At 30.5% G+C, this 15,319-nt stretch overlaps 4 protein-coding genes across 4 annotated transcripts; 2 read left to right on the top strand and 2 right to left on the bottom strand.

Annotated features, from left to right (window-relative positions):
• The first annotated feature begins 216 nt into the window (after nt 1–216).
• On the top strand, nt 217–2,670 carry LOC126553003 (piggyBac transposable element-derived protein 4-like). Its single transcript, XM_050208203.1, has 8 exons — nt 217–340; nt 406–534; nt 629–682; nt 991–1,194; nt 1,304–1,762; nt 1,847–1,936; nt 2,024–2,392; nt 2,576–2,670. Exons 1-8 carry the CDS (start codon nt 217–219, stop codon nt 2,668–2,670), a joined length of 1,524 nt encoding a protein of 507 aa, XP_050064160.1.
• A 476-nt stretch (nt 2,671–3,146) lies between these two features.
• Nucleotides 3,147–4,127, top strand: LOC126553002 (uncharacterized). The gene has a single exon (XM_050208202.1). The coding sequence runs from the start codon at nt 3,147–3,149 to the stop codon at nt 4,125–4,127; it is 981 nt and encodes a 326-aa protein (XP_050064159.1).
• A 61-nt stretch (nt 4,128–4,188) lies between these two features.
• On the bottom strand, nt 4,189–6,209 carry LOC114129100 (uncharacterized). Its single transcript, XM_027993730.2, has 2 exons — nt 5,180–6,209; nt 4,189–5,122 (listed from the first exon to the last, which is right to left on the bottom strand). The coding sequence occupies exons 1-2, from the start codon at nt 5,775–5,777 to the stop codon at nt 5,025–5,027; spliced, it is 696 nt and encodes a 231-aa protein (XP_027849531.2). The 5' UTR covers nt 5,778–6,209; the 3' UTR covers nt 4,189–5,024.
• A 4,904-nt stretch (nt 6,210–11,113) lies between these two features.
• Nucleotides 11,114–14,378, bottom strand: LOC126552999 (uncharacterized; the record flags this gene model as incomplete). Its single annotated transcript, XM_050208199.1, has 5 exons — nt 11,114–11,262; nt 11,533–11,875; nt 11,993–12,245; nt 12,306–12,737; nt 14,198–14,378. Coding segments are annotated over 5 exons (1,358 nt in total), but the record flags the coding sequence as incomplete, so codon positions are not given.
• Nucleotides 14,379–15,319: the final 941 nt, after the last annotated feature.

Genomic DNA, 15,319 nt, shown 5'->3' with positions numbered 1-15,319 from the left:
TTTATACCTTTTTTTCGTGTTACCCATGTAACGAAAAACATAACAGATAAAATTATACCAAAATAGAATTACATTTATGTACCTAGGTATTTAGTATTTATATATGGTTTTCAATTTGTTTTCAATGTATTGACACACATTATTGTGGCCGAACTACGTTCATTTTGTGCTTTGCTTTTTTTATTGTGATTTGTTTCTCTAATATAAATTACCACAATGACTAAAAAGTTAACGGACGAAGAAATAGAACGAGAACTAAATGAATACTATGCTAATTCTGAATCCGAAGTTGAAACATACGATATTGATCTAGCTTTTGAAGATTCTGAACCTTGTTTTGGTGAGTGTATTTGATATGTGATGAATGTTTTATAACAAATATAAAATTTTTTTTAAATTGTTTAGATCAATCGAGATCAAGTGATGATCATTTTAATTTGATAAATTCTAGTAATAATAATAGTGTATATAATTCTAATCAAATGCAATATAGCACACCTATTGAGATTAGTCAATACGATTTACAAGCCTCTGGTAAGTTTTGATTTCATTACAAGTAAATTAATGAATTTTTCATAATTTATTATTCATTTAGGTCTATTACACAATGAACAATATTTATTCAAAGATGTTGATATTGATGAAGCTCTTCAAAATTTAGAAACTGATTTCCAAGACTATTGTAAGTGTATATTCTATTTTATGCATACTAAATTACCAAAATATATTATTGTGTGTAATACAAAATTCATTATGTTGTAATACAACATTTGAAAATTTGTCTAATCACAATTGTTTTTTTGTAACATTTTAACATTATTAGTGGGTAAAGTGTGACAAGATGTGTAGTTAGTAAAGGATAGTTCTGCATAGTTTTGTATTCTGTACTAAAAAGTGTCTAATATGTATAAATATATATATATATAAATAGGCTCTGAAATGAACACAATTACCTAGTTAATTTTAATTTTATTTAAAAATATTTTTTAGTGTCACAGAATGACTCTTTTCAGTCTCCTTCTTCAAGTATTACACAGCAGTCAAGAATAGCTTCAGATGCATTTTCATCTAGCATTCGTAGACCCACAAGATCATCTAAAGTTCCTAAATCAATCAAGACATTAAAATGGAAAAAAAATGCAAACAGTTTTCAACCAAAAATTCATGAATTTAACCCAAACAATGTATGTTACTGTTTGTTTTTTCTATAAATCCAAAAATTAAATAAAAATGTGTTTTTGCTAATTTCAGAGTGGTGTTCAATGTTAAGAGTTTGATTTAAATGAAACCTCATCTGTTATAGATTTTTTTGAAGCATTTATTACAAACGATTTGGTGGGAAAAATTGTTTTTGAGACTAACAGGTACGCTAAGGAGCGACCAATTAATTCAGAACATTCAAGAATGGTTTATTGGAAAGATACTAGTATGGAAGAATTGTACATATTTTTAGGAGTAACTATTTTGATGGCTAGAAACAAAAAATTACAAATAAGTGAATATTGGTCAACTAATGACTTATTACGTCAAGATATTTTTGGCAAATGTATGAGTAGGGACAGATATTTACTTCTTTTGCGTTGTATTCACTTCTGCGACAATACTCAACAAATCAAAGGAGATAGGCTCTACAAAATTCAAATAGTTTTGACTGAAGTAAGAAAAAACTTCAAAGATGCTATGATTCCTTTTTCAAATCTGGCAATTGATGAGAGTTTACTTTTGTGGAAAGGGCGTTTATCTTTTAAACAGTATATTAAAAGTAAAAGACATAGATTTGGTATCAAGCTCTATATTATATGTGACTGTGAGACTGATTTCATTCTAAATTTCATTGTGTATACAGGAGCTACTAAACACAAAGATTTACTAGAAGACATACTTGGGAAATCTGGTGTAATAGTCAAAGATCTCATGAAGCCATACTTAAACAAAGGTTATTCATTATTTACTGACAATTTTTATACTTCACCTCAATTATCTATGTATTTACATAAAAAAAAAACCAACACATGTGGTACAGTGAGAAAAAATCGAAAACTTATGCCAATTATTGAAGGAAAGCTGAAATTAGGTGAACGAGAAGCTCGGTGCACTGACAAACTTTTAGCGATTCATTGGAAGGACCGTCGTGATGTATATATGTTAACATCTATGAATACAAATGAAATAGTTGATACAAAAAAGATAGATAGAAAAACAGGAAAAAAATATCTCAAGCCACAAAGTGTAGTTAGTTATAACAAGAATATGGGTGCAATAGATAAGACTGACATGTTGTTAAGTTCTACCGAATGTGTTAGACGTACATTAAAATGGTACAAAAAACTATTTTTTCATCTTATTCATATGAGTATGCTAAATGCATATTCTACGTATAAAACTGTTACAGGTAAGCATGTTTCATTAGCAAACTTCCAACTAACTTTGGTGAATGAAATATTACAAAAATACAAAACAAATATCAAAACCAGTCCAAGTAAAGGGAAAAAAAGGAATACATCATTTATGTCAAACGACCGTTTAAATGATAGACATTTTCTACAATATGATTTAACTTACATTTAAACTGCAGGTAAAATAAACCAAGAAATTGTATTGCAATTAGAACAAGAAACCAATTATTGGCGAAATATTTTAAAAAGAATAGTTGCTACTGACGTTCTTTAGTAATTCGAGGGTTACCACTGAGAGGCAGTGAAGAAAAATTTGAGTCGTATCATAGTGGTAATTTCATTATGACATTAGAATTTTTAGCAGAATTTGACCCCTTTCTATCAGAACATATTCGCCATTACGGTAAAATCGGTAGTGGGAATACATCGTATCTATCTTCATAGACATACGGAGAGTTAATACAAATTATGGCAAAACAAATTACAAAACAAATAGTTGAAGAAGTCAAAGTTTCAAAGTGTTTTTCGATAAGCGTTGATTCGACGCCCGACGTATCCCATGTTGATCAGTTGTCTTTTATCATAAGATACCTTCCAAAAGATGGTACTCCTATAGAACGATTTTTAAAGTTTATTGCCAATACTGGGCATAAATCTGAACAACTTGCTGATGCAGTTTTTGATACACTTAATCAATAAAATTTGGATTTTAAAAATTGCCGCGGGAAATCATATGATAATGCTAGTAACATGGCTGGTAAATACACTGGCCTTCAAGCCAGAATTAAAGAAGTCATTCCGCTTGCTATTTATGCTCCTTGCTCAGCACATTCCCTAAACCTTGTGGGGATATCTGCCGTGGATTGCTGTGAAAAATCGACAACATATTTTAGATATCTACAAGAATTATATAACTTTTTCACAGCATCTACCCATCGTTGGGAAATTTTACTATTTTATTTAAAAAAGGCCAAGTGTGTAAAAAGTTTGTCTCAAACCCGATGGTCAGCAAGATACGAAGCGGGTAAATCTTTATATACTTCTTGGAGTGAAATTAAAAACGCTTTACAGGCTATTATTGACGATGCCAATGAAAAACCTGTAACAAAATTTGACGCTTTGGTTCTTTTGAAACCTTTTAATACTATACAAATGTGCTTTATGGCTGTTTTTTGGAACGAAGTATTAGAAAGGTTTCATATAGTTAATAAAAAACTTCAATCAGTTAATATTGAATTAGGAATGGTCGTTGAATTATATGGATCTTTAGAGCAGTATATATATAGAATTAGAAATAATTCTGAAGAATATGAAGTAAAAGCTATACAAATATGCGGTGAAATACAGTATAAAAAAGACAAGCGGAGAACTGTTAAAAGAAAACGTCAATTCGACGAAACAATTAATGAAGTGATAACAGAAACAGGCAAGGAAGATTTCAGAATAAATGTATTCTTCGTTATATTGGATAAATTGAAAGCTGAACTTGTAAGACGTGGCAGTTCGTATAAAGATTTATGTGTCAAGTTTGATTTTCTTACGAATATATGTAGTTTTGACGAGGAAATTATTTCTGAAAAAACTAAGGCACTTATAGAACAATATCCTAATGATATTGAAGAATTATTTACAAATGAATGTCTTCATTTGCGTGATCATATTTTTTTTAAATCTCGACACAAAAAAGAAGCGCTCAAGAACTTTGTCAGATGTTGTATACAGAAGAATTAATAGATATTTACCCAAACGTCACAACAGCGTTACGTGGGTAATTTCAAAATTATGGGTTATTTCAAGCTTTGCTTATATCCAATAATAAAAACTTAATTTCCCTATTTTTTTTTGTCAATTACTTATCTGTATAGACCTTACTGCACCTTCATGGAGTGTGCACACATAATCATTAATATTTTTGTATATATTTAACTTAAGAAATTTTCAAAATATAGGGAGATAGGTTTGGATGTAGGGAGAGAGAAATTATGAAAAAATATGCACACATATATATATATATATATATATATATATTTATGTAATTGGCCATACAAATTAACATCAACAACAACTGTAACTTAAGACTAGAAAGTATAACAATAGTACTTTTGAGCTTTAATATACGTTTATTAACAAAATAAAAGTCACCTCAACATATTATTTTTAAATTGACTGAAAATTTAAAAAAAAGTATAGAAATACTAACAATCACAATTTTTTAATAGTTATTTAATATATTTTGTTTTGAGATCTACCATTAATACCTTTAAGATCACAAACAATTTAATCACATTTTTAAATTTAAAATAACACTTACAGTATTGAAAAATATAACAGACTTTGAACACATTTAAACTTAACCAAACCATGGTTTAAAAAATTAAAATAAAATAACGTCTATATCATTAAAAACATTAAATATACAATCTGAACTAACTTTTAGTCTTAAACAATATTTAACAGAATTTGAATACATTTAACCTTAACCAAACCTTGGTTTAAAATATTAAAACAAAAATACTTATGTCTATAAAAACTTTAAATACAATCTGAACTTTTTGGTGGAGGAAATCTAGTTTTATTTATGACTAGTATATAATTACCCAACTTAAGCACTACAATTCTAAACTATCACTAAAGTTCTTTGACATTGACTTTAATAGGAAACAAAAACACCGTTTTTCTCTTTTTTAATACCACACTTGGATTTGGAAGCACCTGCATAACTTGATCTGTACCAATTACACTATTATCATTATCTTTTAAAATAAATTCTGTAAAGGAGTTACCAAGTTTTCTTAGTCCATCTACAGTGATAGAATTATCTTCATTTTGTTTTTCAACACAACAAACATACTGAAAACCTAGAGCATCTTCAGACTTCTTAGAATATTTTTCAAACTTCACCAGAAGGTAGGTTCCTGGGGCATAGAAAGTATTTTTTGATTGTAGCTCTGATATTGAAGATGTCGGTTGTATATGTAAATCACATTCAACTTCAACTGGGACATTTTCTAGGCAATCTGCTTCCTCGTTAGTTGGTAAAATAATATGATGTCCTAAAGAAAACTTGTCACAATCATAACATTCAAAACAACTTAGTTTTCGCATAACTAATTTATTAGGAAACTCTTTCATAAATACAACTTGATGTACTTTGAAAGTACCTTTGAAAGAAGGAATTTCTGGTGGTATATTATTTTTCATTGATTGAATGTCATGCTCGTAAACCAAAATTAGTTCCACTTTTCTGACATTCTCTTTTAAGACCTTTACAAAGCTTTCAAAACAATCTATGTCTTCCCCTTGAGCAACAACTCGATCTGCTGTTCTTTTAAGACAACCTCCAACACCATCTGGAGCACCTTTTCCATGACCAGCTTCCATATAATTCCATGTACATAATGAAATTTCAATTGAATGCTGAAGGGCATGGGCGATTAGAAAAAATATGGTTTTGTTACGGTATTGTGTTGTAGGCTATCTGTCAGAAAATGAACAACGGTGATTTGTGGAACAGTACGTTGTATGAATTGGAAAATAGGTTGTAGATGTGCCCAAACAGCAGCAGGTCCATGGTCTAAACATTCCGATAGAGTACACATCGATTGTGATACTACTGAGCTGTACTCATCTTTTTTAAAATATATTTGGGACGTGTGAAGAGTATACTGTTTTCGACTACCACCAAAATGAAATGCCTGAATTTCTGTGGAATATTTCATTGAGTAATTTTCTGAGAAATCACTGTGAATCAACACCTCATTCGGATTCAGTTTTGTCTTAAGCATCTTTATGGCACGGAACTGATGTATGACATTTCCTTCATGGTTTAAATACTTAATATAATCATCGTTGAAGGTGTTTACAGCATCCATGACTGAAACAGTTATTTTATCTTTCACCGTGTGTTTTACAGATCGAGTTTTATTGTTTTTGTCAGTAAAATTTTCACTTTTTACTTGCCATTTAAAGTAGGTGACTGTAGCATCTGTATCAAATAAATTGTAAGGAATTTGTAAGTCCTTGCAATTACCACACATTCTTTGCAAACAGGCTACATTATCAATATGACAACATACATGACGAGCAAACTCTTTTATGTTAGCATTGTCAATGATGTTCTTCTTAAATAACGCTGAAACTAAGAACTCAATGTTTGCATGAACTTTGCACAAGCATGTATCTCTTTCGGAAACTTTATGTTGTACAACCCAAAATGGCTTTAATTTACAAAATGATACATACCCAATTTTATAGTTAACTTTTCCTAGGAATTTAATATGACAACGTTTCAAGGTATCAGTTAGAAATCTTTTTTGTTTTTTTATTTTATGCCTTGTTATACAATCTTTTTTACCTGGACACACCATCGACACTTCATCATCCTCAAAAAAATCACGAATATCTTGTTTGACTAGTTCATTTATCTTACTTACTCTAGTTTTGATCTGCTTATTATTAGTCAGTATACGTGAACTGTTGAATACCTTGGTTGAAATTTTACCACGCAAATCACACAATAAGTTATATTTTTTTAAAAAATTTTTATTCCCAACCAAAAGTTCACCAAACTCTCTTTTTTTCGCCGCGAAGAGAGCAATTTGAAATGTTGTGTTAACTGACATTTCATTGCTTCACCAAACAACAATTTTCGTCTGATAACTTTTTTATTTCCATGTTTCATTAGTTCTGAAACTACTTTTCCTGGAGACTTTTCATCACTTTTTTTATTGCACATTCTCCAGCATCTTTGCCGCCATTTATTTGACTGCTGTGTTAAAGCAGTTACCTTTTTCAGTAGTTTTTTGTTATCCCTAACTACTTTTGCTCTATCTCTACGCATTTTTTTTTCCCTGTTCTTTGACGTGAGAGCACTATCTGTGGAGTTGTCAGTGCATCACTGTCTGGAGGAGAATTTCGTGTCATGTATCTATCCATATCTATTTGCTTTTTTTTTTTATTGTAAGCTTTTTTTGCCTTTGTTTTCCATATTTTTCTCTTCACCCTCAGTTCTCGGTCACTCATATCTTTAACTAGTTTTACTTGTTTTTTGTTTTTTTTTGCTTCATATTTTTTACGTTCTTTTTCTGCTTCAATAGCTCTCAAAACTGGGTCATTATTTATCTTCTCTCTTCTTTTTTGATGATACTCTCTCGCTTTTGCTTTTAACTCCTCCTTGCTCAGTTTTTTTTTTTGGTGCCATAATCTAAACTCTTACAGTGTACACGAGTGAGACTACCTATTAAATAAAAACCATCAATCACTATAAATGTATGGGCCGAGACCGAAACAATAATAGTTTGTGTGCCCGGTACCGAAATACTTCGTACGCAAGAACACTCACACACCAACCGATATGTATAACGTATAATATGTGTATGTGCAACTCAAGAGTAGTGGACGGGGTCTCCGAGCATATACTCTGAGTGCTAGGTAGTGTGCGGTGGGTGTGTAAGTATGTATTTGTGTGTGGGTACTTATAATTAATAATAAAATGATAACATGTTTAAGGTAAATAAATATGTTGCTGTATAATACACGACGTCAATAATAATTAATTTTACAAATATATAGAAATTACAGCAACCCAATAATATAATAATAAAACAATCTAGATAGATAATAATATTGGCCGTTTGAGTAGTAAACTCGTAAAAGTATAATATAAGCTACTGGCTCAACAATATAATATAATAATAATAAGGCAAGCTATTAGAGCTGCTAAAGAATATAGTAATAAAAACTCACGTATTTGGCGGTGCACTGCTGGCCAGCTGCTACCCTTGCCTAAATAATATTAAAAATAATAGACGGTACACGTAAAAATAATAATACACAATGCGCTATAAGGATTGCCTTTATGGCTCACAATAATAATAATGGAAAATTGGCAATTCACGCCTCAACTTAAACAATATAATTTAAACTGGCGACCGGTACACTCAATAAATTTGCGTCTTGATGAAAGTTGTGTGTGAACTGACTGGATTGAGGCGGCCGAGAGTTATAATAATTACGAGGCTGCATGCGATAACGTGCTTCGTAATCTACATAATATTATATAACGTGCAGCTGGCAATCATATTCCAGAATAAAAATAATAACAATAATAAACCTTACTGGTAAAAACAAATAATATATTGTGTACGTGTAGGGTGAGTGTGAGTCGGTGGTGGTAAGCGGCCTTAACATATCAATAATAATGTTGTTGCATTTCGGGAGGCAACAATAAATAACTTGAAACAACAATAAAATGTATAAAAAAAATACAGTATTCTCTCTTCCTAATTTGTATTCTCTCTCCCTACAAATTTAATTTTTTAAATTATTTTAGGGAGAGAGACTGTAGGGAGAGAGGTTTTGACAGTTAGCAATCATTATTGATAAGATTACGAATTATTTCTAGATAGTCATTACGGTACATACATTCTGATCAATAATGCACATAAAATGAAATTATTTATAATCCAAAATACACTTACTACAAGTATTTGATAGGCTTTAGGGAATGAGGTTGAATAAAATCACGCACGGACAAACCGTACTGTTTACGTACGCAAACACAACTGATAAATTTTTTTGATGTAAACAACAAAACACACGTTTTGTTATCATACTGCAGCAGTGTTGCCACATTGTATTAATACAAAATTTCCATTATACTATTATCTGGCGGCAATTAAAAAAAAATTTTAGGGAGAGAGAAAAAATTATGTAACCGACACAAACTTACGCCAAAAACACTTTCTTAGTGATAATTTGATTTATTTAACAAAACACATTTTAGAGGAAAATATTATGATTATAATAATTCATTGATAACTCATTAAATACTGTATGGTATCTGACATATTTAAAAAAAAAGCTAGAAACCTACTAATTGTGACACGCTTAGGGAGAGAGATTTAGGTTACTTAGATGTGTTTCGTACTTAAAATAATAAATATTTCAACTTAAAAATATTGAGTCCTTGTAAGGTAAATAATATTTAAGGTAAAACATTTTTTAGAACTCTATTCAGCCCATAATTAAAGAGACCACAGCTGCGTGACATGAAATAACCCATAATTTTGAAATTACCCACGTATGTATTTGTGCACGTTTGCAACAAATTGTACAGCAGAACGGTCATTTTCAGCATTAAAAAGAATAAAATCGCATCTTCGTTCATCTTTGGAGTCAGATAGATTAAATGCGACATCAATACTACACATAGAATCTGAGATGCTTTGAAGTATAAATTATGATGATATTATCGACGATTTCGCGGCTAAAAAAGTTCGTCGTAAAATGTTATAGATAACATAGGTATAAGATTAAACATTTACACTGCTATTTAGAATTTAGAATTATTTGTTTTGTTTATAATGACTATTGACCTAATTTATTTAAAATTGAAATAAATTTATTGGAAATAATAACATCATTTTTTTTTTCTCGGGATAGGGGTGGCATATTTAAAATGGCCTAGGGCGGCACTTGTTCTAAATCCAGCACTGATAACGACGCGCGCTCTTGTGAGCTCGGAGCGGGTGTACGCGTAAAATATATTACTGTACATCGTACCTGTGCGTAATATAAATACGGAGCTCAACGGACTCGATATTTGATTGACTGCGTTTAAAATACGCGTACGAATACGCACACTTCTCATGTACGCGCCTATAGATCATAACGCGTTTCGGTTTCCGCGGCATAAACGCTATTGGTCTTTACGACAGGCGTTTGTGTTTGATTTCCGAGCCTCGAGAGGTACCTATGTCGTGTCTATTAAATCGTAGTCTTACGTACGATAACGACGGCGATTCTTCTTTTATGATCGTTACGGATGGAGATTCGATGACGTGAGAACGTTTTTATTTTCCGACGAGTTTTCTTTACCCGAGAATCATAAGGATTTGACGTTTTGACCGGTAAACCGAAGCAATTAATGCGGTATTCTCTGCGGTTAGGAAACGGCTTAAGAGCTGGATGTTAGACGCGGTTTACCATCTCAAATTGTAGTCGATAGGTTTAGGCGTTAGATCCCCGTGCTAGGGTAGTTAGGTTCGAATCCCGCTCTGGCGGATTCGTCGTCGATCCGATAGCGGTGCTTTGAAACGCACGGCCGCCCTGACGCTCTTGATTTTTTGCAATTTTTTCCGATTTTTTGTTCACGTAATTTTTTTCATTTTTTCACTGGATTGTTGAGAGTTCAAACTCTAATATATTTAACTATTACCACTGTTTAATAATATATTATACATACCTACGTATATTACTGTATTATTAAAAATGAAATATTATATGTTTTATAGTTTCCTATATATTTACTTCATAGGCGTGTGCAGACCTCTTGTTCAGGGTATGCAGAAGCACTGGCGGATCCAGGAGGGGGGGCAAAATTGGCATTCTCCCTCCCCCCCAATCACCTTAGTTTCCCATTGTTTACAGTGTTTATACTGTGTTTAGCCAATTTTGTAATTTTACCTCCCCCCCAAATTAAGCACTGCATTACCACAGGCACCCCCTGAAAGTTATTTTAAGAATGTAAAATTCTGATAAAATATATACACAATACACAAATATTAAAATGTCTTACTGTTTAATTCAAAAAAATTTAGTTAAAACTCAAATAAAAATAAAAATAAAAGCGATAAAACTTAAAAAAGTTATGTCATACAACTTGTACAATTAAAAAACAAAAAAAACATTATCATATTAATAAATAATATATTTTATTATAACACCATTCTGCGTTGTGTAGAATTTTTGAAATGATCAATTACATCGTCGGGATTTAAGTTAATGGCCATTTCTTGTTCTACCGTTATCAGCATCAATGCATTTAGTCTTTCTTGAAGCATAGTACTTCTTAACTTAGATTTTACTAAAGTTAATTTTGAAAACGATCGTTTACATGTACAGCTTGTGACCGGTATAACTGAAAACTTCTTTAAAATGTTAGTAAATTGTCCAAAAATATTTTGTTTATCATAATTTTTTAACCATTGAAGCCAAATATGAAGCATTTTAGCGCTCAAGTTGCCTTCAATTTGTCTTGTTATTGTTTCATTTTTTTGTAACAAATTAATTTCAGCTACCAATTCATCTTTATTGCATTTAAAATGATTGCTTAATAGATTTATATCTGTGATACATATTTTTAATTTCATTAATCCATCAACTGCATTTATTAGATTAATAGCGTCTTGATTGAATCTTTCATCAATTCCACTAATCATAATATCAAGCATAGGAAAAAATGATTGGACTCTTAGTTCTTCCTCTAATGATTGTGCTTGGAACTGTGAATTAATATTGTCGATACGAGTTGAAACTTTTCGTTTTGTGGGTAATGGTAATGGAACATCAATTTTTTCACATATAGAAGTACAAATATCAAACATAGTTTTAAATGTATTTTTATTTCTTTTTTCAATAAGCACTGATCGAAGAGCATTAATATTATACATTGCTGATGATAAATCAACATTTTCACACTGTAATGATTTAATTACTTTATTTATAATTTGTAGAATTGGATCCATCATTTCAAGTCCTAAAATAAATTGAAAAGTTTTGAGTTGAAACAATAAACCCCGTCCTTTAGCTCTAACATCAGGTTGTTTTGTTCTATCTACTATTTCTTCAAGTGCTAATAAAATAGCCGAATAATTATGTTTTAAAGCTGACACTGCCTCAGAGCGACAGGCCCATCTTGTTGTAGATAAAGATTTCATTGACTTTAACGATGCATTGATATCAGCTGATATTCGTTCCAAAACTGCATGGCGTATAGCACTTCCTTCAATAAATGAATAAGTTAACTGTACTACTCCAAAAAAATCAAATACAATTCTATTTTCTTTTCTAGATGTACAAGCATCAACAAGAATTAAATTAAGACAATGTGCATAACAGTGTACGTACATTATACTCGAATTTACTTCTTTACACTTAGCTTGTACCCCTGAAATACAACCGGAAATGGTAGAAGCCCCATCAAAACACACTGAAACAACATCTCTCCACTGAATTTTTAAATTTTTTAGTACCATTGATAGCTCATTAAAAATTGACTGTGAATCAACAAGCTTCAATCTTTGAAGTCCAACAAACCTTTCAACAGGGTTAAATGTGTCATCATCAAAGTAACGAACAACAATTGGCATTTGTTCATGATGACCCATATCTGTGGTGTCATCAGAAATAATAGATACTGGTTTACTTTGAACATTTGATATTATTAAAAGGAGCATAGTGTTCTCAATACTATTTAACATGTCATTTTGAATGCGATTACTTATATAAGTTGTATTCCTTGCTCCGTTTTCTAAATGATTCTTAATAACAGGATCATATCTAGAAAGAAGATGTAAGTAGTATACATTTGTATGTTCTGCACACTTTTGACTGCGGAGATTGCAAATTTTTAAGGGGGATTTTTCCCCTCAAACTTTTTTTTTCTCCGCTGTACCAGACTGCGGTGATTTTAAAATTTTTAGGTGGATTTTCCTCCTCAAACTTTTTTTTCTCCGCTGTACCAGTAAAAAAACACTGATTTTCAAAAACCATAATGTATGTTCTGCGCACTTTTGACTGCGGAGATTGTAAAATTTTAAGGGGGATTTTTCCCCTCAAACTTTTTTTTTCTTCGCTGTACCAGTAAAAAACACTGATTCCCAAAAACCATAATGTATGTTCTGCGCACTTTTGACTGCGGAGATTTTTAAAATTTAAGGTATAGTTTCCGCCTTTAACCAATTATTTTTTCCCCTGTTACACATAAAGTTTAAACAGTGTATACACACTTCAACACTATTTATTTCCCTTGTAAGTTAAACATTCAGGTTACACTGTAATTTTATTTTTTTTTAATAAATAATAGATAAAAGTCGTTTTATTGAATTCATTCCAGTTCAGACAGTTCAATCAGGTTCTGTTAGTTTTAATCAAGTTTAATTCATTTAAGTTTTTTTTATTTTTTTTTTTTTATAAAAAATGAATTTTCAACAAATTAACAACAGTTTTTGTTCACTTGTTTCGTTAGTACGAAACAATGCATATCCTACATATGCAGAATTCACTACATTTATATCAAGATTGAAAACATTCAATTTATTTCCGTTGACTTCATCTCAAGATAAATACTCATTAGCTGAAAGCGGTTTTATATATTCAGGGAAAAAAGATATTGTTGAATGTTTTTGCTGCGGTCTTATATTGCATCGTTGGGAAAAAGAAGATAATCCATGGATTGAACACTCAATATGGAATCCGAAATGTGTTTTTGTATTATTATCAAAAGGAAATCAGTTTGTTGAAAATGTAGTAAAAAAATATGGTAAGATTATCGATATTTGTGATTGTGATTGTGGATCAAGGTCATATGATACTGTTGTTTAGTTCATTTAATAAATATATTTATTTTTTTTAACTTTTTATATTTCAATAAAAAAAAAATCTGAATTTAATAAACTTAAATGTGTTAATAACTTATTTAATACCTCGTGAACGTGTAGCCTAGTGGGATAACGCGTCTAATTTAAATTTAATATGTTAATGATTTTTAAAAAATGTTTCAGTTTCTATCGAATTAGGTAGGTAAGTATAATAACTCTTTCCTGTTTATCCAACTAGACACTATACGTTCACATTTTTTTTTCTTTTTTTCTTTTTTAACATTACATTTGTTTAGTATATAACATGTATCGATAAAGAAAACTTGTTAGTTTGAGCTAAGCTGTCTAGTGATCATTAAATTTTATTATAAATATTTCACTTTAGTTAAATATATATATTATTATTATTATTATTATTACCTATCTTGCAGAGCAACATTAGCAATTTTAGCACATTTATAATGTGCTATAGTCCAGTAATCTACAGCCGTATTGTCTACAGGTGTCTTAACCGTTAATGAACAATCATCCTTTTTTATATTCAAGGTGTTCTCTGCATCGGTTGGTATAGTTGGATCTGTTATTAAATCTAATATTTTGTCTGTATAACAAATAGCAGTGCTTTATAAAATAATAATTCAATTATATTTTTTTTTTTTTTTACTTTTTCGTAGTATGTCATAATATATAACTCACCTTTTTCGTCTTTTTCGATACCGGTTTCTTCTCCGGTTTTACAGCTAATCTTTTCGATGTACCTTTTTTTTGAGATGTTGTTGCAATATTATCCTATAATTAAAATAGACGATAAGCTGATGACGGTTTACAAAATCAATTTTTCATAAAATATTTAATATTTTTTTTTTAAAAAAAAAAAAAAAAAAAATGTCTTTTAATTAAAATAATTATATATTAGGTATATTGTGATAAAAAAAGAAAAAAAAAATGTTTTTTTTACTTACTTCGGAAAATACAACCGACTCCTCGTCATCGCTTTTAAATGAGTAGCAGGACATTTTTTCAAAATTAAATTAATTTTATTAAAAAAAGTCTAGATTGTAAAATCTGTTGAAGTATACTGAATATACTGTATCGATGAGTCTCTTATATATGTAACCACTTCTACTCCTCCTCTTAAGTCTAAAATAATCAGTTCAGCTAAAACACTAACTAGAATAAAATTTGAAAGGTACATCTTTTCATATTCGAAAAAATAGAATGTAATAACAAGTGCGATTTGTATTTAAAAGAATGTAATTGACTTCTACATTTCAATGTCAGATTTGAAAGGTTATATAAAATTTAGCAAGGTAAGATTAAAATTAAATAATTGGTTATAGTAAACATGAAATAGAAACTTACGTATATTTTGGAGACTACGCCGCCCAAATAGTTTAATATAAAAGCGGTTGTGGTAGTATTAAGAATTAGACATACAGCTAGTTCAGTAGAAACACTATGTAGAAATCTGGCATATTACATTACTTCATTCCTGTTGCCCTGAGCTGATATTAGACGTGTGTGAAGTTGGGTGACCAAAGC

The sequence above is a fragment of the Aphis gossypii genome, unplaced genomic scaffold (assembly GCF_020184175.1).
Source record: "Aphis gossypii isolate Hap1 unplaced genomic scaffold, ASM2018417v2 Contig00039, whole genome shotgun sequence".
In the NCBI taxonomy this organism is placed as follows: Eukaryota; Metazoa; Arthropoda; class Insecta; order Hemiptera; family Aphididae; genus Aphis; species Aphis gossypii.
Note: the sequence above shows the minus strand (reverse complement) of the source record. Positions and strands in the feature narration are given on the sequence as shown.